Below are 27,762 nucleotides of genomic sequence, written 5' to 3' on the forward strand. Positions count from 1 at the left end.
ATATTGTACCCTAAGATGAACCAAACAAAACCGCCCCAAAACTGGGCAGTGAGGAAGTTCAGAAATTTGGATCTGATCTTCTCCTTGCCACTTCTTTGCCTGCAAATATGTAAGACCTAACTTTCTTGGCTGTTTGCAAATGCATGCTAAGGACTGATCTTCCTCAAAGGAGAATGTGGGATGGTGCAGTGGTCATAAATGACGTATACAGCCAGTCAGGTCCTGACAGAATTAACGGGTCATGCTGTAAGCACTTTAAACATGGACTAGCCGCACAACACTGCTGTTATTTCCAGAACATATTATTTATGAAAACATGTTTATTTGTAGGAGAGGTATTTCTATGAGCATATTTGTGTACTATGACTACTAAGTATTTATGTATTTTTGTATACTAAGTTTGCATATTGTGACAATGCTTAGTTCATCCAACATAACAGGAAGGAAGAGTTAGTTGCATGATCAGTTCGTGTGAAATCATTAACATCTGCAAATTAGGAAATTTAAGGAAGTTTGAAAGCAGCAAGGGAAATGATAAACTGTGTCACTTTCTGACTTGCAGCATTTGCTGTTTAATACCAGCATGCCGTAAAAAAAGTTAACTGGCAGAGCAAGACACTTACCGATGCCTGCGTGACCACAGCTAGAGGTTCAAGTGTCCTTGCTGCTGTGATCCAAAATCAAACAAGATAAAGGAGGAGGGTTTTTTCAAGAGAAGGTATGTCTCTATGTTGTCTATTGATTTTCTTGTGCCACAGAAGATTTTGTGCAGAATACAAATGTTTGCCAAGACTTAAGTTAGATACAGTTATACTAGCAAATGTACAAAATCTGGATTAGCTTCCTGCTTGAGAAAGTCTAGGCAAAATTTTGGTGATGGTTTAGCCTATTTGATTAAAAATGTAAATCTGTGTATATATAAAATTTCTTAAGATTTCTGCAAGATTCAAGGAAGACTATGAAATGTCTATGATGACTGTTGTGCTATTTGACATTTGTTATCTGACATCTATTTTGCAATAACTGAAAGAAATGTTATTTTTTGTACCCTTTCTATAAATTAATCTAACTAGAAATATGTGGATTTCTATTTCTTGAAAAAAAGTAAATCATAGAATCTTGGGATGGTGGAGGCTGGAAGGCACTTCTGGAGATTGTTCTGTCCCACCCCTTGCACAGAGCAGGGTCAGCTACAGCAAGTTGCCCAGGGCTTTGTCCAGTTAAGTTTGAGAATCTCTGACATTGGAGACTCCACAACCTCCCTGGAAAACCTGTTCCAGTGGTTGACTACCCTCACAGCAAAAAGTGTTTTCTTGTGTTTAAATTGAATTTCCATTATTTCAGTTTTTGCCCATTGCCTCTTGTCCAGTCACTGGACACCACTGAGATGAGTCTTGCTCCATCTTCCTTATTCCCCACAGTTGGGTATTTATACACATGGATAAGATCTCCCTGAGCCTTTATCTTTCCAGGCTGAACAGTCCTAACTTTCTCAGCCTCTTCTCATATGTCAGAGCCCTTAAACATCTTTGTGGCTCTTTGCTGGACTCTCTCCAGTAGCTCTATATCTTTCTTGTACTGGGGATCCCAGAACTGGACCTGCACTCCAGGTCTGGCTTCACCAGTGCTGAGCAGAGGGGAAGGTTCACGTCCCTCAACATGCTGGCAATGCTCTGCCTAATGCAGTCCGGGATGCTTTTGGCCTTTTTTCTTCAAGGGCACATTGCTGGCTGATGGTTAGCTTGTTGTCCACCAGGATTCCAGGGCTTTCTCTGCAAAGCTGCTTTCCAGCAGGTCGTCCTCAGCTTGTGCTGGTGCCAGGGGCAGTTCCTCCCCAGGTGCAGGACTCAGCACTTCCCTTTTTGCTGAATTTCATGAGATTCTTGTCAGCCCATTTCTCTAGCCTGTCCAGGTCCCTCTGAAGCGCAATAGTGGTATATCCACCACTTCTTCCAGTTTATCATCTACAGAAATCAAAATATTGATCTAAAGACTGAACTGATTCTAGGGAAGTTGCATTTAGGCAGCAATTTGAGAGGAATATTTCATTGCCTGGTATGCATTGTAAGGTTTTTGTTCCTATTTCTATGCCTCCTGGGATGCTTAGCAAGTGTATGGTACTCTCCGTATGTCCAAAATGTATAAGCATCAGTTTGTTTGCAATGCATAAGCATCAGTTTATCCTCACATCACTCTATGACTAAAATTCAAATTTTCATTTCTGGAAGTGTGTCATGGGCAGGAGCAACTTTCCCAACGACACTCAAGAAAATAAAGTCACTGGCAAAGCTGGGAATTAGAACCAAGGAACCTTGGTCGCAGGTGACATTTTCTGGTAATATCTTGCACTCACAGCCTAAGAGCCAAGACAATAGGCTATACAGACTATGAGGGTAAGAACTGAAAGTGCTTAAGTCAGTATTTAATGGATGCTTTCTGTAAAAACTGCTATAGGCATACCACGGCTTTTAAATGTGACTGTATTTTCCTTCCGACACATTGATACTGAGGTCATTCTAGAGCAGATTGAGTTTGACCATGTCTTGCTACAAAAGGCCAAAGAGACTCATGTTTGCTAGCATCCAACTTACCAGGGATATGATCACTACCGCTGATTAAGACACATCATACATCTGGTAACATTAGATAATAAGTAAGTTTAGCAATGTTTTCCTTGATAAGATTTTGCTAGTGAAAAATTTAAACATACAGGCTATGCATGTACCTCTAAATAAAAGAAAGCTCCAAGGCCAAGTACCACTGGCTGGCTCATATTCACATAGCTTAGGTAGATATATTAGATTTATAGCAAACCTGTCTTGGAGAGAGATAGGGAGTGAGCTAAGAATTGAGGAGTGGGGAAACCAGGTGCTTGAGTCCTCTCTGGAGCCCTCCCCTACATAGCAGGGTAGACACATGCTAAGAAGTCAAGACACTTGTGAGGCTGGCCAGGAGAGAAAAAGGAAAGAAGCAAAGCAGAAACAAGCATAGAGTTAAGGATGGGGGTTTTCATCCTAATAATAGATTCTATATTTTCTCTTATACTAATGAAATATGAGGAAATACCACTTATATAAGAATATATATGAGACCCTTCCGGTCTGATCCTCCGAATAACACTCCCAACCAGTTTGACATAAGTATGTGTTCCTTCTGACACCTTCAATACTGAGGTCTGTTCAGAGCAGAGGGAGTTTTACCATAACTTTCTGCAAAAGACCAGTCTGGGAGAAGGTGGGCGTCCTGGAGCCTCAGAGCTCCTACAGACATGATGCTGGAGCCATTTGCTCGGCCACTGGCCAGAAGGTATGGATGGGTCAGGCAAATGGCTTAGGGCTCACCAGAGCTCCTATATCTCTTAACCTGCCTGCAGGCCAGAGAAAAGCCAAGGGACCTGGCTATGTGTTAGCACTTTCAGCTGGGGCAATAGAGAGAACATAAGCACAAGCCAACACTAATTCATTCTCATGTAATTTGTTTTAAAAGTCAGTTAACCATGAAACACAAATCCTTTGAGAAGCAAACTGCCTTAGTGCTGTGGTCAATGGAAATGGTCGTTTCTTATGAGGAAAGTGAACACTTACAGGCCCTGCTATTCCCACTGCAAGCCCAATGACACATCCAGAGCCTGGAGGCAATGGTTCCAAGCAAACACTCCTCTAAGCAGGCAGGGCTGCAGACAACTCCTTCAGCAGTGCTCCAGACAAGTATTTCCATGAGAAAACGTGGACACTGCTTGCAGCATGGGGCTGCTGTCATGTGTAGGAAACCTGAGGAAGATTTTGAAAGCAGAGGAGTCATCAGAGCAGACAGAGGGAGATGACAAGAAGAATGAAGCATATAAAGGAAAGGTGAGCAGACAGTTGCCAGAGAGTAAGAAAATAAGTGCCTAAAAAGGAATGTGGGATGAGAAAAGGACGGAGAAAGTGTTAAGAGTGACTGAACAGAAGGCACAAAATGAAGAAAAACATGGTTATATGGAAAGGGGCAGACTAGAAGGACAAGACGTCTCAAGGTTCCTATGTGCATTACTGGAGAGATCACAGAGAGCATGGGAAAGTGGAAATAACTGTTGAGATCAATATCTCACATAGAATTTCTCATCCAGTCTGCCATACTGTTTGTGCTTAAGATTCTTCAGTATCACTTCCCAGCAGCTGTGGCCACATCCTTACTGTAGCATGATGATTTACAAAAAAAAGACCGATGCTGCAAGAGATAAGCAGAGAAGAACCAGGCTACAGTGAAGAATCTCACTCTGCTGCAACCCTGACATGATGTCCTGTCCTGGCTTGATTGTTGGACGCCGTGATGGATGGGTCACATCAAGCCAATTTCCATGAAATGTGAGGCACCTCCTGGAAATATTCAACTCTCCACCTTGCTTGGATGGTCTGTCTGGGTTTTTGCTTTCACCACAAATGGAGTCAATCTGGAATCAGCACTCTGAAATGATCATGAAAATCAATATAGAAGGACTGACAAGTAATAAAATATTACCATGTTTCTCTTTTTCCTGAGTTTGTAAGAATTTACCTCACTGTCTTAGAATTAACCTTAGAAATACCTGCAGTCAAGAAAATTGCTACTAGGAAGTTACACTACTAGGAAATACTAAAAGAAAAAAAAACATTAACCAGTGTTGCTTCATCATGTCGAAAAAAACCAGAAAAACAAATGCTGGGAGTAGAGATGTCTCTTCCAAAGAGTTTTAACTTCCTCTGAGAAAAGGAAAATGGTACCTAAGACACAGATATGCTTGACAAAAGTTGATGCCAGTGTTTGACTAGCTCTGCTCAGAGCTCCACGCCACAGGAATGAATGTGGAGTCACCCTTTGCAGGTACTCATACTTCCTTAGTAATTTAAATTTCCTACAGTGGTCTGTAACATCTGACTCCTCAGTTTCTGGCACTGCAAGAAGCAAAATTGGACTGTTCTGGGGTGAGGGATGTAAACCTCTAAAAACAGAGGGAGTTAATCTAGTCTGAAAAGTGTAGAGCCATTTATGATAACAAACAGGAAAAAAATACTCTAGTGGGCTGGCTGCCAGGTGCCCACCAAGCTGCTCTCTCACTCCTCCTCTTCTTTATTCTCTACTTCCCATCAGCAGTGTTATCCAGCCACTCCCTGGGAAGGAGAGCCTCAATACGCACAGCAGTTGCTTCAGAAGCTTTGTAACAAATGTCTTCTCCCACCCGCTCCTCCTTTCTCCCAGCTTTTATTGCTGAGCACGACATCATATGGTATGGAACATCCCTTTGGTCTGTTTGGGTCAGCTGTCCCATTTGTGTCCCCTCCCAACCTCTTGCCCACCCCCAGACTACTGGCCTTTGTGGGGTGGGTGGGGTGGGGTGGGAGAGACAGCCTTGACGCTGTGCGAGCACCGCTCGGCAACAGCCAAAACATAGGTGTGTTATCAACACTGTTCTACCTACAAATACAAAGCACAGCATTATATAGGCTGCTCTGGGGAAAGCTAACTCCATCCCAGCCAGACCCAATGCAATCTCCACCCCTTATTCCATACCATTTTTATCATGCTCAGGTCCCACATTCTTTGATACATTCACATGTCTTCTGACCATCCCATTGTATCTCATTTTCGTTCCTGAAACCCCCTCTTACCAACACTTACACTACATACTTAAAGCACCTTTATATCTAACATACAAATTTATACATTCTCATTAATTAATATCCCCTGTCCCTTAACAAATAGCTAGATATTATTTCCCCATTCCATGGGCCTCTGTCACTCCCCAAAATGTCCATAAGAACAGGCTAAGACTTTGGCCCATCTGTCAAGGTCGTCGCTCAGGACAGGGGAAGTAGCATGTTTGATTGCTGGGCGCCAACACCAGCATGGTTTGGTTCATCGCTGTGCTCACAGGTTCCTTGCGAAGGTCACTGTTGTTTGAGGTAGTTGCTGCTATGTTACTTCCTACAGCATACAATTCACATCATGGATTATGTTTCCTCAAGGTTAAATCTCCTTGAGGTACACACTGGATCTCCCCATCCTTCTGCATTACCCACCAAGTACACCCAGGTCCCTGAGAAAAGACAATCTTACTAATGGGTTTACCTTTTCCTGAGGAGGAAGAACACACACTGCCTTCCCCAGCAACTTCCCTATGTGCACTACAGGGACCTTATCTCCTCCCACGGTATGCAGGGCCTTTGTTTGGGCAGGACCAGGACAGTTAGCAGATCCTCTGGTGGCTTCTGCTAAATTTAAATCCCAATGCTTCCATGTCCCAGTGCCCAATGTTCTCAGCATAGTCTTTAACAGCCCATTATACTATCCAATTTTTCCGGAGGCTTGTGGGTGATAGGGGATGTGATACACGCAATCAATGCTGTGTTTCTCAGCCAAGGAGTCTATGAGGTTGTTTAGGAAATGAGTCCCATTGTCTGACTCAATTCTTTCTGGGCTACCATGTTGCCATAAAACTTGCCTTTGAAGGCCTAAGATGGTGTTTCAGGCAGTGGCATGGTTTACAGGTATGTTTCTAGCCACCTGGTAGCTGCTTCCATCATGGTATGTAACACTTGCCTTGGCAGGTTCGTGGCAGTGTCCCAACATAGTCAATTTGCCAGGCCTTGCCACATCAAAAACCCAGCCACCACCCTCTATTCCAGGAAGGCTTTACTCACATGGCTTACTTGAGTGTGTCAAATTTTTCACATTCGTGGGTGACCTGCATGATGGGCACCATGGTCAGGTCCATCCCTTGATCACAAGCCCATCTGTATGTTGCAACTCTCCCTAGATGTCCCAACATTTCATAGGCCCATCGAGCTACAAATAGCTCGCCATTATGCTCCCAGTCCACATCCACCTGAGCCACTTCAATTTTGGCAGTCTTGTCTACCTGTTCATTGTTTCAATGTTCTTAGTGGTGTGGTTCTTGAACATATGAGAGTCTACATGATGTACCTTTAGAGCAATGTTTTCTACCCAGGCAGTGATGTCCTGCCACAATGCAGCAGCTCAGATGGGTTTATCTCTGCACTGCCAATTGGTCTGCTTCCACTGTTGTAGCCACTCTCATAGGGCATTTGCCACCATCCATGAGTCAGTATGGAGATAGCATACTGGCCACTTTTCTTGTTCAGCAATCTCTAGGGCCCGCTGGATGGCTTTCACTTCTGCAAACTGATTTGATTCACTTTCTCCTTCAATGACTTGTTGTGTGGGACTCCACACAGTAGCTTTCCACTTCCGATGGTTTCCTACAACACGATAGGATCCATCGGTTAACGGAGCATAATGCCTTTCATCTTCTGATAACTTATATGGCGGTGCCTCTTGAGCACAAGTCACTTCCTAAGTCAATGCTCCAAAATCTCTACCTTCTGGCCAGTCCACGATCTCTTCTAGGATTCCTGGGTGGTTGGGGTTCTCCATTTGATCGTGTTGTATGATCAACGCTAGCCAATTACTCCATGTTGCATCAGTGGCATAATGTGTAGAGGGGATGTTTCTTTTAAACATCCAGTGTAGTACAGGCAATTGCTGTGCCATGAGGAGCTGTGCTTCTGTACCAACAACTTCTGAAGCAGCTCAAACCCCTTCATATGCTGCTAGTATCTCTTTTTCAGTCAGGGTGTAGCAGGCTTCCAGTCCTCTATACCCCAAAACTCTAGAGGTCAACCTCGAGTCTCACCTGGTGTTTTCTGCCAGAGGCTCCAGGTGATGCCATGCTCCCCAGCTGCAGTGCAGAGCACAATTTGCTCAGCTGGTCCTGTACAGATTGGCCCAACAGCTACCACACAAGCTGTCTCCTATTTGATCTGCTCAGAGGCTTGCTGTTGCTAAGACCCCCGCTCAAAATAGTTCTTCTTTTGGCTCACTCAATAGAGAGGGCTCACAAGCTGACTATAACCTGGAATATGCATTCTCCAGAATCCCACAAGGCCTAGGAAAGCTTGCATTTCTTTCTTGTTACCTGGTGGGGACATAGCACTTATCTTCTTGATCACGTCCTTACGGATGTGACAATATTCATCCTGCCATTTCACTCCCAAGGGCTGGATCTCCTGTGCAAGTCCTTTGACCTTGCTTCTTTTTATGGCAAAACAAGCTTTCAGAAGGATCCGAATTTTATTCTTTTTCCCTTCTCAAACACTTCTGCTTTGTTGCCCTACACAGTGGTGGTTTTGGTGTATCACAGATGTTCAGGGGCATCACCCTGTTCCAGTGCAGTTTAGATCAGTCCATGACAAATGGTAGGACTGTGCTTCCACTCCTGGGGTAGTTGATCCCAGGTGTATTGGACACCCCTCCATGTGAAAGCAAACTGTGGCCTGCACTTTGCTGCCAAAGGAATTGTGAAAAACACATTGGCAATAGCAATTGTAGCATACCACTTGGCTGCCTTTAACTCCAGTTTATACTGGAGTTCCAACGTGTCTGGTATGGCAGCACTCAGTGGTGGCATAACTTCTAGCTACACCGTTCTAGCTATGAATACAAAGCACAGCACTATGTAGGCTGCTCTGGGGAAAGTTAACTCCAGCCCAGCCAGAACCAAGTGTTTCTTAAGCTAGAGAAGGACAACACATGAAAGCACAGCCATGAACTACCTTCTTGAACCATTCAGCAGCGCCAGCCCTCTCCTACATGCACGCAGCCTGGAAAGGGAGGCATAGCCTCCTACACATGGTCTATATACTGCTTCACCAGAGACAATATTCACACACCCTGTGAGAGACAAGAAAAGAAAAAAGTAGGCAAAAGAAACCTGTCCAGGTGTAAGATTTGGTTGCTGCTTAAAAAACTGCCTTTCGGAAAATACTTCCAAACCAAATAAACTCGGCAGAGGGAAACAGAAAATCAAATGTATAAAAAATAGGAAGATGCTAAAAAGGTCAATAAGACTTCTATATAGCAATAGTCAAAGGCTTTAAAACAAATAGTGAGAAATTATTTATGTGTACCAGAAGCAGTGAATGGAATTCAACCAGATCTCCATTGACTATAACGGGAGCTTAAACAACTTGTGCTTATGTAAATACCGACTTGTAGTTACTTTTAGATGTCTTAATATCAAAATTCATCCCACACAGGATATGCACAGGTACGCTAATAGGTCTGTCTCATTATCAAGACATAATGGAGGCAAGTCAAGAGGGGAAAGAAACACTGAAAATATCTCGTCTTTTGTAGCATTCCTCGTTGAAAAGGTTCATTAGCATATACTATCTCATTTCGGGAAATTAGACTGAAAAAGACACAAAGACAGAAGTAAGTTCTAGAAAATGTTCACAACTTACAGAAAGCAAGCTGTAGGTGCAGAGGACCAGAATACCAAGAATGAAGGTGTACACCGTTTGCAATTATGTAAATCTTTGTTCAAATGAACTGTACTTGAAGACTTGAGAGTCACATTCTCTAAAATAGCTCTAAGCAGGTTTAGCATTTTTTTCCTATCCTCTCAAGTAGATTTTATAGCCCAAGCTCAATTGTGCATCGCTGTAGTTATATTAGTTTAAAATTATTATGGACATATTCTATGAGCTAGCATCATATTTTGATTACAGAGCAGACATCTTCAAAGCTTAATAATGTCCACAGTAAGATTCAACAATTCTGGACCCAAAACAAATAATTACAAAGAAAGCATAAAAAAAGTATCTTATTTAATAGTGAGATACAGCAAACTACACTTAACAACTGGGATTCTTTAGTATATTCAGCTTTCTGTGAAAAGAGGTGAGAAGTGAGAGACCACATATAAAAATGAAAAATTCATTCAGGTTGGTCAGGAGCTGGCAGAGGTGTCATCAAGTTTACGATAAATGCTGCTATTTGGGATATTCAGGACAATGAAAAAGCAGCTGAATCCAGGGGTTATCCAGTGCCAAATGGCCTTTGGAAAGGCCCATCAAAATTTCAGCTCCTAAGGTACTTTTCTGAATGGAAAGCTGTTCTTAGCTGATCTGTGGTGAGAAAAGAAAAGGAGAAAAGACAATAGAAAATAGCACTGAAATTGATAGATAACATATAGAAAACCAACAGTCTGTCTGCAGTCAGCTTTGATTGTCGCCTCCAGGAAAAGAACGAGAAGTGATTCAGGGCGTTGCTCTAAACGTTATTTTAAGGGCTATTAATGCCTTACTATGTGAAATCTTGAAATCAGACCCAAAAGCCTTTCAAGCAAGACTGTAGATTTGCCATAGCCAAGAAAAGGTAAGCAAGCAGGTCAGCATTTAATTCCTGCTAAAACCTGATGGAGATTGAGACCTTTCTCTTCCTGCTTTGCTTAGACAGTTCAGATCTCAGGGACGTTTTCCATGCACATCTAAGACATGCTGGCAGGAGCAAGTATAGGCTCTGAACATGCCTGGTGGTGATGCTGGCTTCAACAGAGCACTCATGGAGAAGTGAGTCATCCACACCCTGACACAACCAAAAGCCAAACCATCCGTTTCCCAAAAGGTGCCTTCAACAAATGGTTGAAAGCCAGTCTGAATGCTCACTTTGCAGCAGAAACTGGAACACTGCATAGGGAAATCTGCAGTAATGTGCACAGGATCAGAAAGCAAGAAAACCTGACTTTCTGATGGTATGGTTAGGATAGATATGTGGGACAACAGTAATCCTAAGTCATGGTCTCTGCACCGAATACAGTGAGCATATGTATCACAGCAAGAGTCTATGGGCTCTCTATCCCAAACTGCTGTGTTGTAATTGACAACAGTGAGCCTACTCAGTTCTTTCAAAGAAGAGGTGCCTGCCAGAAGTTCTGAAGCACACCCTCTGCTTGGCTTTTCTAAATAATGTGTTCTAGGGGTGAATTAGACAGCATCTTTGCCTCTCCCCATGAAAAAAAACGAAGCTTTGCAAAAACAAATGTACACTTGGGCATCACTTTTCTTTTTTCTTCTTTTCTTGTTTTTTTTTTTCTTCCCCTGAAGGCTTCACTCTCTCTTTCCAGAGAAGAAAAGATGTTTGACAGTCTTGGATTCATTTGCATGATTTGGTGGTGTATGATGCTATTCCAACCCTTGCATGCTGATATCCAGTGTACGGGGTGTAAGTATGTTTTCGCAGATATAATATGAGAAACAGGGTTTAATTCTTCATTTATCAGAGATATTTGCAATTAATTTGGCAATTTTCATCTTAAGCCTGACAGATACTATCCTCTGCATTCAACAAAAAACAATAGCATATACTTACTGAACTTATTCTGTAACATTTTCAGCAGAAGCACAAGAATCACCTATTACGAATGTGACAATGAATTGGAGAAAAATGGAACTGTCCTGGGAGAGCAGCAAGAATTTCTCTAAGTACAAATGTACTGTCATGGGCAGGGACACAGGAAGAGTATCGCAAGAGGTAAACTTGCTATTTGTTAAGATAAATAATTGCACCTTTTTCTTTACCTTTTATCAATTTCACTTACTTTGAAAAAATGAATCAGTTGCAGGTAAAATCTGATCAGTGATTGTTTGCAGTCTACAGCTGGATCTGTTAGGGGCTGTGGAAAGCCGTCACCAATGCCAAGGTGCATTTACTGCAAGAGGAGCATCCTGTGCATACCACAGAACTGAAGTTCTGGCACCAAAGTGGAAAGGAGGCGATAGCCTGAACTGTGCCTACATTGAATCATCAATAGGGATGTAGCTGCTGAAAAAAAGGGCTGTGAGACTAAGAGAATTTAGAGAGACAGAGCAAGAGACCCTTCAAATAAAGAATTCCCCAAACATTGCCATGGATTTTCGTTATCTCAAGTTCTTCACTTGTTTCCCAGTAAATTGGATGATGCCTGTAGCTCAGGTTATGTTACAGGCCCACATTATCCAAAGAGAAAAGTAGGAAGCTTGACAGAAAGAAAGCTAGAAACGGCCTATTTAGCCTAGCAAAGCAGATGCCTTAATTAGAAATGCATATTACAAAAGCACATCACATCTTTATTGAAGATTATAATGCCTTAGACACCTGTCTGACCCCTGGGGAGGTCAGATGAGGACTTCTATTTTGCTTAATCCTTGACTAAATTCCATTGTGGTTCCCCCATTTATTAACCATCTTCTGTTACACCACTGGGGTATTATTAGCCTTCTCTAATAGTTGCACACTAGTGTAGCATCCAACTCCTCAGCTGCAAAGCTTTTTGTGTAGTTATGCTTTTGATCACCCAGCTCCATTCTACATCACCCTCAAGTGGTAAAGGAGAAAGTTAGCACTTAAACCTAAACCACATACATATACACACAAGATTTTGGCCCTACAAATTGAGTTTCTGAGTTGCACTTCCATAGCCAGCATCATCGAACACCACCAGAGGAAAAACAGAGAAATAAACCATCAACATGTTCTTTTTCAGGTGAATAGGCTACTATGCAGTGTTTCAGAGGAACAACACCTGCCTCTGCACAAAGGTGTATTCTTCACCATTGAAGTGCCAAACACAAACATCTCACAAAACTGCAACTTCATTCCTGGAGGTAAGGTCTATGGTCTGGGTAAGGTTTTCTCCATTTGCAATCTTTTATAGGTAAACATTGCCTTAGAAAACGATTCCTTACACGGTAGGTAACTGCTTTAATTTCTATTAAAAATGATTTTTTGCAGATCTGCTAAAATTATTTGCTCGGTGAAGAATGTTTCCACAATTCTGCAAGAGATGCATTGCTACAAATCTATCAGCAATTGCATTACTCTCTTTCATACTAGGGCTCCAAAATGCCACTAAATTACAGTGGTTTAAGGGCGGTTTCAAATAACTGTTCTGACTATTACAAATTAAGCGCTCGTTTCTTTATTAAATGCTTTTCTGCTGGGCCATTGGTGAGTTTGTCAGGAGTCAGACCACAGAGATAGCTAAAGGCACAGTCTGGGGATCAGTAAAACCCATAAAATGGGAGGAGAAGAGGAGAAGAAATGCCGGTGATAAGCAACAAGGGGGAAACTGAATGCAGCAATCTCCTAATCTGGCCCTGGTGTGCACGTGCATGCACACACACATACACACGGGTTCTCTTGGTTGCTGTGCACCCATTGAGTTGAGGCAACTGTTTACAAAGATATTCTGAGTCTGCCCTGTGTGGGAATTAAGCACAGTGGGATTTAGGCAGATCCTACGTTCATAATTCCAAACCTGAAGTTTTTACATCCCTTTTTCCCCTTCCTTCTGAACTCAGAGTTCTCCACTAAAATTGCTCAGTCACACAGCTGTGCATAACTGGTGTATTTCAGACTTGACAGAGGTGATAAGATTAGCAGCTTGCTCCTGTCTGAGCAGAGAAAACACTCCCTACTCATCTCTTCCTGGGGACTTGACAGAGGAAACTCTCTCACGGTGACCCTCAAAATACCGGCCAGGACACACTGCTTCCTAAAACCTTTTGCTTTTGGTGTTCCTCCCCAGCTGGCCCTAGCCTCCAAGCATGCAGAATCCCCAGGGGAATCCCCCCCCTGCTTCCACAAGGGTGTCCTCAGTACTGGGGGCTGGAGGGGGCTGGAGGCAGCAGGAGAGGAAGCTTCCACCCTTTCACTGAAGTTGGGGCACACCACAGAAAGAAGCAGGAAATTGGCTGAAGGAGAAGAGAGAACGAGGCTGAGCATGCCTACACAGCCCAGCCACAAGGCAGCTTCCAAAGAAACAAGGTTCCCACTTCAGTGTGCTCCAGAAAAGGAAGAGATCAAGTCGCTGTCGCCCACGTCAGGGTGGAAAGCTCTAGCTAGGAGGCTATTTGATCAGAGGGCAGAAAAAAGCCCCACCTTACTTTTAAAAGACTTTTAGCTTTTTAAATGCTGTGTGTAAACACTTCAGGAGTGGATTCCTGGGCATTAATTGTAAAAGGAGAAATACTTCTCTCTGTAGCACCAAGTACGATGTTAAAAGGCAATGTGCCTTCCTTTACCTGTGTGACTGCAGTTCAGAGGTAGTCAAAATAGGGTGAGAGTCCAGCTTTCTCTCAGTTGTCATGCCTAACCCACACAATAACCAGCTGGAGTTGCAGGTGTCTAACATAGCTAAGTGTGTGCCAAGATCCTCCAGCTTGGAGCAGTCACACAATTTTTCCTCACCACAGATATTCCTGTGTTTGCAGGCATGAATGGGTCGGCCATTGAAAATTTCTCCTGTGTGATTTATAACATTTCCCTCATGAACTGCACTTGGCAGGCAGGCAGGGATGCTCCAGGAGATACCCAGTATTTTCTCTACTGGCGGAACTCGAAGTAAGTAGGTCTGCTTGAGTCTAGCGAATTCTGAATTCTCATTCAACGCATCACGCTGCCCACGTTTAACTAAAATATCTTGCTATATACAGAGGTGATGATGCAATGGAGTGTGAGCTTTACATTAAAGATGAAAATGGCAGAAACACGGGATGTAGCTTCAAAAATGTGAGGATAGTGACTGAAAAATCTTACTTCCTTGTGAACGGGTCTAGCAAAGACTCCCTGATCCAGCTCTATGATGAGTACATTCAACTGTATAAAATTGGTAAGTAAGTGAACAATTTTATTTTCCTACTGTTTTATAGAATAAGTGGGAAATTTTTCTCTGAAGAGAAATGAAGAATAAAACAAAGTCTGTGGCCATCACAGGATCCTCCACTGCAGGACAGACTTCGCTCCTGATAGCTGACAGAATATAGTTCCAAAAATTAACTAAAACAAGCAAAGGCAGAGGCAGCCTGAAATAATGGCTCAGATAAGTGGTGTGAACATATCTATGGGATCCAAATGATGAAATGCATTGGTTAAACTTTCAAGGACACCTTTCTGATGGGCTCATTTTGTCATCCCTTAATTCCACACCTCTCTGAGAGCCACAAGAGCTACGTGTGCTAAAACCAGAGGGAGGGTTCAGCTTGCAAATTAAGACTGTGTTAGTTAAATATGTGGGTACCTATGTGTGAGCCAGGTGTGTAAGCTCCGATAGAGATCTGGGACAGGATTCACTTGCCTAAAAACATGCCTCTAGTGCCATTTGAGACACCCTCAGACACTTGAGGCACCCACAAGGCTTGCAGATGTGGCCCAGGACCTGTGAGAGACCAGGGTCCTCCTGGGTGTCCTACGTGGTCTGAAATGCACAGTGTGAGACTAAGTCCTGCCTGCAGGTGATGCAGGCTGTAAAGCCCAGAGCTATTCAGCCGAGCACTCCTGCTCCATGGTACGCCAAACAGCTTTGCAGACATTGTGGGCACTACTGATGAGGTCTCTGCTGACTATAGCGGTTAGACCCTTAGGTCACACCTATTCAACTCTATTGTAGCCACTGAAATTCCGATGACTTGGTCTTCCAACTGAATACGACCACACTACCTCCATCTTTTTTCCTGTGGAGACTTGTATTGTCAATATGAAATTTAGATGTAGAAGAAAATGGCACTGTGATGGTTGTACTACTGAATTACGTAAAATTCTTCATACTTTTTTTGCATGAACTTCAGTTACTTCAGATGTCCAACAACTGAAGTGCTATATTCCCAAGTTTTGCTACTGTATTTTACTCCTGTTTACCAGATAACATTTGTTAACATCAGTAGCACACAGCTGTACATCAGTTGCCTCAACTTCCCATGTACTTTGCTATAAGCACATGAGTTGTAGCTGATTACTGACCATGTCTACATTAATTATTTCATTTTTTTTCCAGAAATACTCACTCCTCCATTAAATGTCACTGTCATTTGTACTAAAGATTGCATAATTACATGGCAACCACCCCTTACAAGTCATGTGGAAAACGTGAACTGTTTTCAGTATGAAATTAGGATACAAAATAAGGTAAAAACAGTTTCTTGGTTTGTATTTGGCACCATATGTACACATATATCTATAATGTGCAAACTTCTGTTTCCTTTATTTATTAACTTCTCTCTCATAAGCTGTAGTGTCCTCCTCCTCCGGCCCTGCTGGTCTCACATCCTACTACTTATGTCCTTATTTCAAACTCACAAGAGTGCAAAGCAGAAAAGCAGAGAAGAGCAGGGAAATGCTATGAGGCGTCTCTGTCCAAAGACTGGGAGAGCACCTGAGATGCTCTCCTGCATGAGCACATCTCACAGAGATGACCGTGTGATGGCAGCCTGTGATCTGCAATGAGGCCTTGGACTGGGCGACAGCCTCCAGCCCAGGCCAGAGTCCCTCATGCTTGCCCTGCTTCCCAGGGTACCTCGGCTTCAGCCACGCTGATGGCATTTTGCAGATGCTGGATAGCTCACAACTGCCCCTCAATTTCAACATGTGGGACTGTTTTGCCCCTCGCAGCCTCCACACCTCTCCTCCACCACCTCTTCTGCTGTCTGTTGCCCTTTGGCAGCCTTCCCTTAGATGCCGTCCTTCCCCTGGAGCCCAGTTCAGCCAACCTGACACCTGCCTGTCTACACAGCATCTGCCAAAACCTCCAGTTTGAAACCAGTGCTGAAATAAAAACCACTCCTCTGAAAAATTAAATACCAGCAACTCAGGGGAAAGTTCACTCAGGCCCAGGGTAGGCATCCGCAATGGATGCGTTTGCTTTTCAGTGAGTTACCTTCTACTCTCTCTGCAGTCAGATGCGGTGTTACCCATCTCTTTCCAAAGTAGGTGACAGACAAATCATGTCCTTAAAGTCCTTCTTTCTTTCCATTTGCTATAAGAGAGGAACCTAAGATGGCTATCTATCTCAGATGTAAACATGATTGTACCAAAAGTGAGCTGGGATTTCTCCTACACTATAAGCAGAGAACTACCGATTTACCATAGTGACCACAGGAAAAGTGCAGGGCAACACAGAGCATGTCATTTTACCATAGCTGAGGTATGTCTGGTTTCCACCAAGTACGACAGAACAGAGAGGCTGAGGTATCAAATCCTCCTCCACAGATCTCAGAGCCTAAAGGACCTGATTTTAACACCCCTTAGGACAAAGGGCAGGAAAATTCTTTGAGTCCCTGAATTTGACAAGGAGGCAAGAAATACCGTTCTTCCTCCCATCCCTGGGATACCTGTTTCACCATTACATGATTTCCACACGTGGATAACGTCTGTGCCGTGACAAATTAGGACTTCCTATCTACCCCATTTCCCAGCCACAGCTCACGAGGTGTGACATTCATCTCACAGACTGAGACACCTTAATGTAGGTGTCTGCAAAGGAGCACAGATATCCCGTAACAGTCAATGCACACCTAGGGCTCCGTGCAGCTGAGCAGTAGGTGCGTCATGCCCCTTAAGGTGCTGTAGGTACTGGAGGTACCAGAGGTACCTAACATGGAGATGGCAGATATAACTCACGCCTTTTGGGAGGGGCCATCAGAGGCAAGGCAGGATACTCCGTAGTAGCTAAAATGGCACTATACATCTAAGTTTCAGGCAACTCATTTGCACCCTCCCTGTTCACAGCAAAGGCTGATGACTTCCATCACGTCCTAAATTGAAAGAGCTCAGCTGACAATGAGTAATGGGGAAATACTGGTCTACTATCCATTGTTAGTGTTTCATGTAGGCATGAACAACACTGAAAGCTGAAACCTGGGTAAAATCAAGGAAGACTTTTAAGCCCTGGGGGTGCAAGTGAAAAACATTGGTGCCCAAGTTATCTTTTCTTCCATCTTGCCAGTTTGAGGGAAGGGGGTAGCCAGAAATAGGCGCATAATGCATATCAACTCCTGGCTATGTGGCTGGTGCCGTCGTGAGGGGTTTGGCTTGTACAACAATGAGGCATTCTTCAATGACTATAACATGCTAGGGAGGGATGGAATCCACCTGTCTAGAAGGGGCAAGGGAATCTTCAGCAACAGGCTGGCTAACTTGGTGAGGCAGGCTTTAAACTGAAGGACTTGGGGGGTGGGGTCCAAAACAGAAATGCTCATGCCATCACATCCAACTGGGGAGTAAGTCAGGCCAACCAGAGTGGCGACAAATGTTCCTTAGCTGTCTCCCAAGATGTGAACCAGAAGAGCAACCACCTCAAGTGTATGTATAAAAATGCACACAGTCTGGGAAACAAATAGGAGGAACTGGAGCTCCGTGCCCAGTCAGAAGGTTATGATATCATAGGAGTAACTGAGACATGGTGCGACAACTCACATGACTGGGGAATCATGATGGACGGTTATAGGTTGTTTCGCAAAGACAGGCAGGGAAGAAGAGGTGGAGGAGTCACACTCTATATTAAGGAAAAACTCGAATGTATTGAAGTCAACTACAGTGATTGTGAGTTCTCTATTGAATGCCTCTGGGTTAAAATCAGAGGGGTCGTCTCCAAGCAGGACCTTACCGTGGGCATCTACTACTGACCTCCAAACCATGATGATAAAGCTGATGAAGCAATATTTGGGACACTAAAGCAAGCTTCTGGTCAACAGAACCTGGTTCTCATGGGTGACTTCAACTACCCAGACATTTGCTGGAAATACAACACAGCAGCTCGCATGTCATCCATCAAGTTCCTGGAGTGCGTAGAGGACTGTTTCCTCTTACAAATGTTAGATGTGCCAATCGGGAAGGAGGCGCTGCTGCACCTGTTATTCACAAACAAAGAAAACCTGCTTTGTAATATCTCGGTCAGTAACAACCTTGGCTTTAGTGATCACAACATTGTGGAGTTCGGGATCTGGCTGAGCATGGTGAAGGTTAGCACCAAGACAAGGGTTCTAGATTTTAGAAGAGCAAACTTCAGCTTCCTCAGAGCTCAGCTGGGAGGGATTCCGTGGGATGCTTCCATGGAGGATAAAGGAGCTAGTGAGTGCTGGGAGTTCTTCAAGAATGCTCTCTTGAAAGCACAAAAGCAGTTCATCCCCTATAAAAGACAGGGAAATACATAGAGCAAGAGGCCCCCTTGGGTCAACCACGAGCTCCTGGGTCCGCTTAACACCAAAAGAGATGCATACCAGAGATGGAGAAGTGGAAGATTATCCTTTGAGAACTACAAGGGCATTGTCAGAGTGTGCAGAGATGCAGTTAGAAAAGCAAAAGCTCAGCTTGAATTGGAACTGGCCAGAGATGTCAAAAATAGCAAGAAAGGGTTCTTCAGGTATGTAAATTGCAAGCAGAAACAGAAGGAAAACATAGGCCCAGTGTTAAACAGCAGAGGTGAATCAGTCACCAACAATGCTGAAAAGGCAGAGGTTCTCAACACTTTCTTCACCTCTGTCTTCACCAACACTGTTGGGTCGCAGGCGTTGGGAACGAAAATCCAGGATGATCCAAACATAGACCCACCATCAGTGAAGGAGGAGTTAGTATGTGAATTATTACAGGAACTTGGCCCCTACAAATCAATGAGCCCTGATGCCCCCCACATGAGGGTGTTGAGACAGCTGGCTGATGTCATTGCGGCCACTCTCCATAATCTTTGAGAAGTCGTGGAGATCGGGGGATGTCCCAGAGGACTGGAGGCAGGTGAATGTTACCCCTATCTACAAGAAGGGCTCAAGGGAGGATCTGGGTAATTATAGGCCCATCAGTCTTACCTCAATCCCCGGGAAAGTTATGGAACGGATCCTCCTGGGGGCCATCACGAGTCAAATGAAGCATGTGACTGGGAAAAGCCAACACGGCTTCATAAAAGGCAGATCGTGCTGACAAATCTGGTGGCCGTCTATGATAAAGTGACCTGCTTGGTTGACATGGGGCGAGCGGTCAACATTGTCTAGCTGGACTTCTCCAAGGCTTTCAATAGGGTTCTCCATGGCCTCCTCCTGGAGAAATTGATGCGCTATGGCCTAGACAAGTGGTCTGTGTGGTGGGTGAGGAATTGGCTGACGGGCCGCACCCAAAGGGTGGTGGTAAATGGCTCTTTTTCAAACTGGCAATCCATCACAAGTGGGGTCCACCAGGGATCAATATTAGGCCCAACACTATTCAATATCTTCATAAGTGATCTGGATAACGGGATCAAGTGTAGCCTGACGAAGTTTGCAGATGACACCAAACTGAGTGGGGAAGTGCACACTCTGGAAGGGAGAGCCACCCTGCAGGAAGATCTGGATAGGCTGGAAGAGTGGGCTAACAAGAACCTCATGAAGTTTAACAAGGACAAGTGTAAGGTCTTGCACCTGGGAAAACAGAATCCAGGAGTGCAGCACAGACTGGGAACCACCTGGCTGGAGAGCAGCTCCGGGGAAAGGGACCTGGGGGTCCTGGTGGACAGGAAGCTCAACATGAGTGAGCAGTGTGCTGCTGCAGCCAAGAAGGTCGATAGGATGCTGGGTTGCATCAAAAAGGGCATTGCCAGCAGAGATAAAGGAGTCATTATCCCTCTCTACTCAGCGTTTGTCAGGCCACACCTGGAACACTGTGTACAGTTCTGGTCCCCGCTCTACAAAAAAGATGTGGACAGGCTGGAGGGGGTCCAGAGAAGGGCCACCAAGATGATCAGGGGTCTGGGAAGCCTGCTGTATGAGGACAGGCTGAGAGAGCTGGGCTTGTTCAGCCTTGAGAAAAGGAGGCTTAGAGGTGATCTCATGTACCAGTACTTAAAGGGGAGCTACAAAGAAGATGGAGACTCCCTTTTTACAAGGAGTCACATGGTGAGGACAAGGGGTAACGGGTACAAGTTACTCCCAGGGAGATTCCAATTGGACACGAGAGGAAAATTTTTCACAATGAGAACAGTCAACCATTGGAATAATCTCCCCAGGGAAGTGGCTGACTCCGCTACGCTGTACACGTTCAAGACTCAGCTGGACATGGTGCTGGGACATCTCGTCTAGACTGTGTTCTTGCCTAGAAAGGTTGGACCAGATGATCCTTGAGGTGCCTTCCAACCTGGTGTTCTATGATTCTATGATTCTATGATACTTTATAACACAACATACATGACAGGTGAATTTTCTGAAATGAGACGTTCCTTCCAATAACAACTTTCTGACTTTTCTATCGTGCTAGCCATCCTTTTGACATTACATGTGGTAGATGTTTCCAGGGCCTCAGCTTTTTAATGTTTTCTGGGATCTTTGCTAAAATCACTGCTGTTGATTTTGTTCACTCATTTTTGAACCTATCCTTTTTTCAAAATTTTCAGGTTCTTTGATCCAGGTCAATGTTTGATTCTAGTTAATTAAATTTTGATTGTACAGAATGCGTAAGTACCTCTCCACAGCACTTTGGGGAAAGCCCCTGAGTATGGATCACTCAGATGTCTAACAGAGACTCGGACTGGAAGGAGGGTAAATTTGCTGTTCACATCAGTTTTATGCCCCATGTTATCAAACTATTGAGAAATCACAGCTTCCAGATCTGCTGTGTTTGGAGGATGATTTGATTGCTTGTGTAATTTGAATATATTTCTGCTGGTTGAGAATGCACAGTGTAAATATGCCCTTAGAGGCAAATACAGTTGCTCACAACCACTAATAAATAATTCATGTTTCCTTCCTTTTCTAAAATGAAATGGAGGAAGCCAAAACTCTGAATAAAGTGCTATATTCTGGGACATTACTGGAGCAGAATATCCAATTGATTTTTCAGTTTAAAATTACTTATGAACTTTATAAGCAAGAAAATGAGAACAAAAGAGGGATAAATATTTGATTATTTGACAAGAAAATAATAAAAATGAATATTTGTCTTTGGTTTGCAGGATGAGCCCAAACAAGAGAAAAAGGATCATCTTGTAATGGTAAGTATTCTTGTCCTACACAAATTTGTGCTTTTGCCCACTTAAGCATATAAATACCATTATATACAATATAGTTACTTCTAGAACGATAGTTTTTGTATCAATATAGCAATAAGAATTCAGGAAGATATGTTCCTGTGGTATCTTTATGTGGAAACTTCTTAATATATCACTTTTGGATGGGGTAGCTTACACTAGGCAAAATCTTCCATGAATTTCACAAAATTTCATACTTTCCATTTATCACACAAATAGATTTTGATTAAGACAGTTGTGACATTTTGCTTAATACAATTGGAAACATTTTCTTTCTTCTCTCTGTTGGTGGAAAAATACCACTGTAGTTCAGGACAGCTAGACAGAGGGAATGCTGAGATCTTCAAAGTCTGTGAAAGTTAATTGGGATTCCAATACACACTGTTGGTCTTCCCCTGACAAATGAGTGGTCCTTTCAGCCCTGGAAGCATCTTAGGCTTGGCAGATTCCAGACTTTGTATAAAGTATCGTGAGGCCAGATGATAGATACCTGTTATTGGATTGTCTCAGAAACATTAAGTCTGTTTAGCAAAAAGACAGACACCATCCAGGGAATATTTGCATGATTAATTGCCGTAAAGGTTACCAAGGTGAATTTACAGGGTGCTTCTCCAGTTTCAGCTTTCTGTCCTTCTGTTTTTTTTTAGGATCCATAAACAAGGACAGGGAAAAAAATGTCCTTAAAGCATAATAAATCTAATTAAATTAAACACCCAATAAACTTCAAAATCCAACTTTAAACTTCAAAAAACAAAGATTCAGTGGCAGGAAGAACTAATTTATCACAGTTTTAAATTTGGGGAGAAGAACATTCAACTACTATATACTTACAAAATCATACAAGTTAGTTTCTTTATAGAAACTGTATCAGGAAACTAAACCCCAAATTTTATTTATATTTGCCTACGGGGTGAAATGCACAGTCTGATTGCTTTGATTTTAGGTACGGAACAACAGATATGAATTCCAAAATTACAATGAGAAAAAAAAATACATTCTGAAAATCAGAGCACGTGGAAAAAACTGTCTTGTAAGCTCAGACTGGGGGGAATGGAGTGGACCCATCGAGTTTGGTAAGACTGTGAAATATTATTTTAATATAGATTCTTTTTTTTCCCAGTATTACCATGTTTGTCTCCCTTTTTTCCTCATACTCACAGTTATAAATAAAATCCTAATTCTTTCCCAATGACATGGAAGCAACCAGGTAGAAATTATTAATGTGGAGGAGATGCTTCAGTACTGTGGCAATGGAGGCTGATACCAGCCTTTGATTAGTTGGGATTGTGAAGGCAGCAGTTTCTCAGACATCAGGACTACAGGAACAGGCTGAGGCAGACCCAGTCTTGTCATCAGTTTGCAGTGCTGAGGCTACCTTTCAGTTCTTTAAGTTTTTGCCATGAATATAATCCTCTTCCTTCCGCATCTTCCTTTTCACCCTTTTCTCAACACTCTTTTTACAGTTCCACCACTTTTGCTCTGTTTTTCATACTGTGACACTGTTTCTCCTTCTCTAGATTTTTTTTTCTCTACATTTTAAATGTTCAAAATGGTTTTAAATGCATCAAGCATACCTGAACTTTTTGACAAGGTTCTGTAAGAACTCAAGTTGAAATCCTTCAGATTATTTGAAAAATTGGGTGAAATTTGCATTCATTACTGGCAGTCACAAAGGTAGCTTTTTAGCATGCTAAGATATTTTTCTCTCTTGGATGTTTCAGGTCAAGGGAAAGATTACTTTATTTTTGTGATTTTATTTCTGATAGCACTTGGAACAATCTCAGTGGCACTGATCCAATATTGTCTTTTCAAAAGGTAAATCGACCTTATTGATGTAGAAACTATTGATATAGTATTAGTTCTATGAAACACATTCCTCCTATCTCCTACCTGCAAGCTTTAATAATCAAATTATTTATGTCATAAAGTATTATTACCAGTATTGTTCTGGATGCCACTTTGACATGCAAAACCATGACAGGTGAAAAAGAGGGAAAGGATGTTAAAGTTAGTAAGTAAGTGATTGATTCCACTAGATCCCGCAAAAACATTTCTGTTCTTACTTTTAAGCATTTAACATGCACATTGCTTTGAAGCCATTGGCTTCATACAATACCAGACAAGAGGGAATGAGGACAAGTGAACGTGTCACTATTTTGCTAAAACTTCTCACTTAGCGGTGGAAGAAAGTTATGTCATGTGATTTATTGAAAGTAATTGTTTAATAAAGTATTTACTGTGACTCTTGTCACAAAATAAATTTTAGTTATCCAGGTGATAAGATAGTTACCCACCAGTCCACATTCAAAATATTTTCCTTCTCACTTAGTGATTTGTAGAGCAATAGCTATTCAATCTTGAAAGTAAAAAATGTCCTTAAGGTACAACACAAAATGTTTGTGTAAGTTATATTACCAGTATTTTTAATTTCTTCACAATCCCATTTTCTACCCAAAGGTACTGCAGTTTCAAAAGCATATTTTCTCCCATTCCGCAGCCAAGAGACAAATTTAATGCATCAACTGATGAAGATATCCAGGTATGCTTTCTTTTCAATTCAGTCGAATTTGTTAACTATAAACCACAATAGGTCAAAGACTAGAATAATTGGTACATAAAGATGAGAGTTAAATTTGGTCCATTAAAAACTAATTTGCTCCCATGCAAAGTATGCTGTTTTGAAACTAGAAATGCTCTATGCCAGCACTGAGACTAGTGATTATCCTGTATGTATTTGTAGCCGTATTTTAAGACCAGTTACCACTTTTACTGAGACCAGTAATTTCTGTGTGTAGCAGCTTTGCTCGGTTACTTTGAAAATAACCTAAGAGAGAAAGCATTTGCCATTAGCACTTCCAAATATCAATGATCATAATACAATGTGAATATATATTTTATAAGTCTGACCTATACGCATGTAAAAAAACCCTGTTGCATTGAATCATGAAAAGCAGGGCTGGAGTCTCACCAGCTTAACAAGCCTTCCTCTTTACTTCAACATGGGATTAGTTGTGACAATTTTGATGTTTTGTGCAAATTGCGTTCAATCGAAATTCTATAGCATCATTATGCAGTCTATTGCAATGTTTAATTATCTTTATTTTTAGAAAGCTGTTTTAATAGCCTGTTTTACTGCACTTAAAATCCATTACATCTTATCGTTATTCCTTTCCTGTTTACAGCATCTTACACACTTGCACACTGTCAACAGCAACTAACTCTTCCAGTCTTTCTTCACATGTCATGACAACCAGGCTTCAAACCATTCATGCTTCTCTGCTCATTCGTCCATTTGAAGAGCAGTTTGCACAGTGTCTGCATAGTGAGGGAATGCTTTATATCAACTGCCTAAAGCAAAGAGGTACTTGTAAGTCAATAAATCAGGCTAGTTGTTTATTGCCTACAATGTTTCAGTGACCAGCACCACCCTTTTCAATGAGGCTTTCAAAAGTGACACAGAAGTTTTCCATCAATCCTTTACAAAGAATCCTCAAAGCTATTATTACTAAAACTTCCCAGTTTTGGTAACTGTATACCAGCACATTGTCCTAACTTATTTGTCTTGGATCCTACCATCTTTGGCTTTAATAGAAAGGCAGGTAGCAATGTAACTTGGATGAGTTTCTTCATCTGTCTTAAGTCATAAATACCTGATACTTCATATCAGGCTGCCAGAACTAAGGCTACAGAGCAGCAGTCCATAGTCTATCGAATTATTCCTGTGCATATGCTACTGGAATTACTCAAACCACTCCACTACAACCCATAAGCCTTTGTGGATGTGGTTTTGTAAATGGTGGCACAGGCACTTCCACGCAGGCAGCAACTTATCAGCAGTAATTGTCAAAGTTCAAGTGAAGCCCTCAGCTCCGGTTGCCTCATACCTGTCAACAGGCACCGTGAAAGTAATTCATAAGTCTGACGTGTCTAAACAGTTTCTAGACTCTTCTTTGCCCATTTTAATCTAGTCTTAAAGCCTGGTTTTATTTTACCTTTTCTCTCCACACTCAGGTATCTAACACTGATTGAATGCTGTAATTCTTCAAAGTGGATAATAAAGCACAAATAGGTTACCTCGGGAGAGCTCTCCTTCTCTACTGAATACCAGGATTATCTCTTCCTGGCATTTAGTGCTAATATATTTATGACCTGCATTGAACCCATTATACCCTTCTTAAACGCCCACACATTTTTAAAGCTTGCATTCCCTCATTTTGTCTCTACTCACTCAACCTTTCACATTTTCTCATTATATTTCCTGTTTCACAAGACAACTTTTCCTTCGATCACTGAAAAACCTCATGGTTTACAACCCTAACCTTTCTGCACTGAGTTTGCACTTGTACCCTTAACGCTCGTGTTCAAGAACTGCCAGTTTTCCTGTTTGCTGTGGGTAAGATCCTATCAACCAATTCACTCAGTTCATCAGACACCTTGCATTCCTCTAACCCATTTTATTTTACTCCTCTTCCTTCACTTTTTGGTCATTCTCACCCCAAATGCTTTCCTCACCCTCACTCAGAATGACACTTTTAATACTTCGTTTTCCTCTTTTCCTGAATTAAATACATTCCAAGAACTTGCGAGAGACATTCTGTGTGCAGATGCATTGCTTTCCTCGGTGAATGGCTGAGTAGCGTAAAACACCGTGACCATGAAGCCCTGCAGTGCTTACCAAGCCCACAGATCTCCTAGACAAAATCCCCAACACCTTTTGGTTCCATGTTCTGCAACACACCCTCAATGACAGCAAGCTTGCTTTTTTTTACCTTGCCCTTTTTTTTTTTTTACTTTTTCCAGTACTATCCCTCCTACTTTTTTAAAAATCAAATTTATCTCCCCTCAATATTTTAAGCCCCAAGCCCTGTATCAGTACTATGATCTTACCCAGCAACTTCCACTCTTGTAGAACTCTAGGTTAACCAACGTAAAACCTCATGATAGCAACCAAAATATTTTCTCTAAGTCTAGTTAATGCCTACACATGGAAAACTCGGGCAATACTTACTGAATAAATTTCTTCTATTGTTTCAGTTAAGATTGTCCAGCATTTAAATCGACTTTTATTCCTTTTCCTTCAGCTGACAAATAGCTAGCACTGATCATACATGTTAAAAGTCAAACAATCCTTAACTGTTTTCTCCTGCTTTGCAAGCATTTCTTAGGTATTAAAAGTAGCAAGACGAGGTGCATTTGGTACTGGTGTATCTAACATTTAGAAATGTTCTCTGACCAACAGTGACTCTGTAGCTTATTGCATGTTACAGAATTTTCTTTCTCTTTAGACAGAACACGTAAATCTACCAAAAAAAAGTCCTACTGAGGAAATAACTATGGTTGAAGAGATGGCCTAACTTTCCAAGAAGAAAACACACTTGGATTCCCCAACATGAAAGAAAATCATGGATCCTCCTGACAACTACTTCAAAGCACTGACTATAAGTGAATACCATCACCTATAAAACTATTTGTCCCATAAAAATCCAACTAAAATGGAGCAGGGGAAAAAAGTGGAGAACAATCAGTAAAATTTATTCTTTTCCCTTTTTTCAAAAACACAATACCTGGCAGCCAAGCTTTTCTGCAAACACCTACTGTGAAGACTTGCTTAACCCTGTTGAGATTGTCTTCACCATGCGAGACAAGGCCTCTCACCCACAACACAGAAGAAACTTGTTATTAATTCCCATCTTTATTGTTATGATGCTTCTTTCCTCTGAATATAAGATTTCCTATAGAATGGTAGGACTGCTTGAGAATGCCACAGTAGCTAGTTTTCCCAGCTTATAATTTTTATATACCCAGAGTGTTTTCTGAAGTGGAAACTATTCAAAATGTGTTTAAAACTGCCCTTCAACCCTGCAATACCAAACTGCCTCAGTATATTCAACAAACTTCATGCAAAACAGAAAATGGGAAGTAAAACAACACTTGCCAAAAGTAACTATGAATGTTCGGCTGCCAGCCAGCCATTTCATTAGCTCAGTACTGCCAATGCAAATGTGAACCTCTGCAATATTAGTATGGACTTAACGCACATATAGCATTTAAGTCTTCAAAAAAAATCCAGTAACAGTTGTGAGAATTGGAATTAAATCTGTAATAAGATTAATAACTGGATTTTAGATGTGACTATTCCCTCA

General features: G+C 42.1%; 1 protein-coding gene across 1 annotated transcript; it reads left to right on the plus strand.

Annotated features, from left to right (window-relative positions):
• The first annotated feature begins 628 nt into the window (after positions 1 to 628).
• On the plus strand, positions 629 to 27,760 carry LOC309587007 (granulocyte-macrophage colony-stimulating factor receptor subunit alpha-like). The gene is made up of 12 exons (XM_082304842.1): positions 629 to 718; positions 10,926 to 11,043; positions 11,216 to 11,352; positions 12,344 to 12,464; positions 14,073 to 14,202; positions 14,295 to 14,470; positions 15,632 to 15,762; positions 21,545 to 21,583; positions 22,563 to 22,692; positions 23,341 to 23,434; positions 24,077 to 24,158; positions 26,905 to 27,760. Exons 2-12 carry the CDS (start codon positions 11,001 to 11,003, stop codon positions 26,971 to 26,973), a joined length of 1,152 nt encoding a protein of 383 aa, XP_082160968.1. The 5' UTR covers positions 629 to 718; positions 10,926 to 11,000; the 3' UTR covers positions 26,974 to 27,760.
• The last annotated feature ends 2 nt before the right edge of the window (positions 27,761 to 27,762 follow it).

Source organism: Platalea leucorodia, assembly GCF_965183815.1.
Source record: "Platalea leucorodia genome assembly, chromosome: 2".
Lineage (NCBI taxonomy): Eukaryota > Metazoa > Chordata > Aves > Pelecaniformes > Threskiornithidae > Platalea > Platalea leucorodia.

Excerpts from the sequence above, each read along its gene's own strand:
- LOC309587007 (XM_082304842.1), top strand. The coding sequence starts at position 11,001 with ATGCTATTCCAACCCTTGCATGCTGATATCCAGTGTACGGGGT. Across the intron at positions 22,693-23,340 it reads GAGTGGACCCATCGAGTTTG|GTCAAGGGAAAGATTACTTT; the intron begins GTAAGACTGTGA and ends TGGATGTTTCAG. Across the intron at positions 24,159-26,904 it reads CAACTGATGAAGATATCCAG|ACAGAACACGTAAATCTACC; the intron begins GTATGCTTTCTT and ends CTTTCTCTTTAG.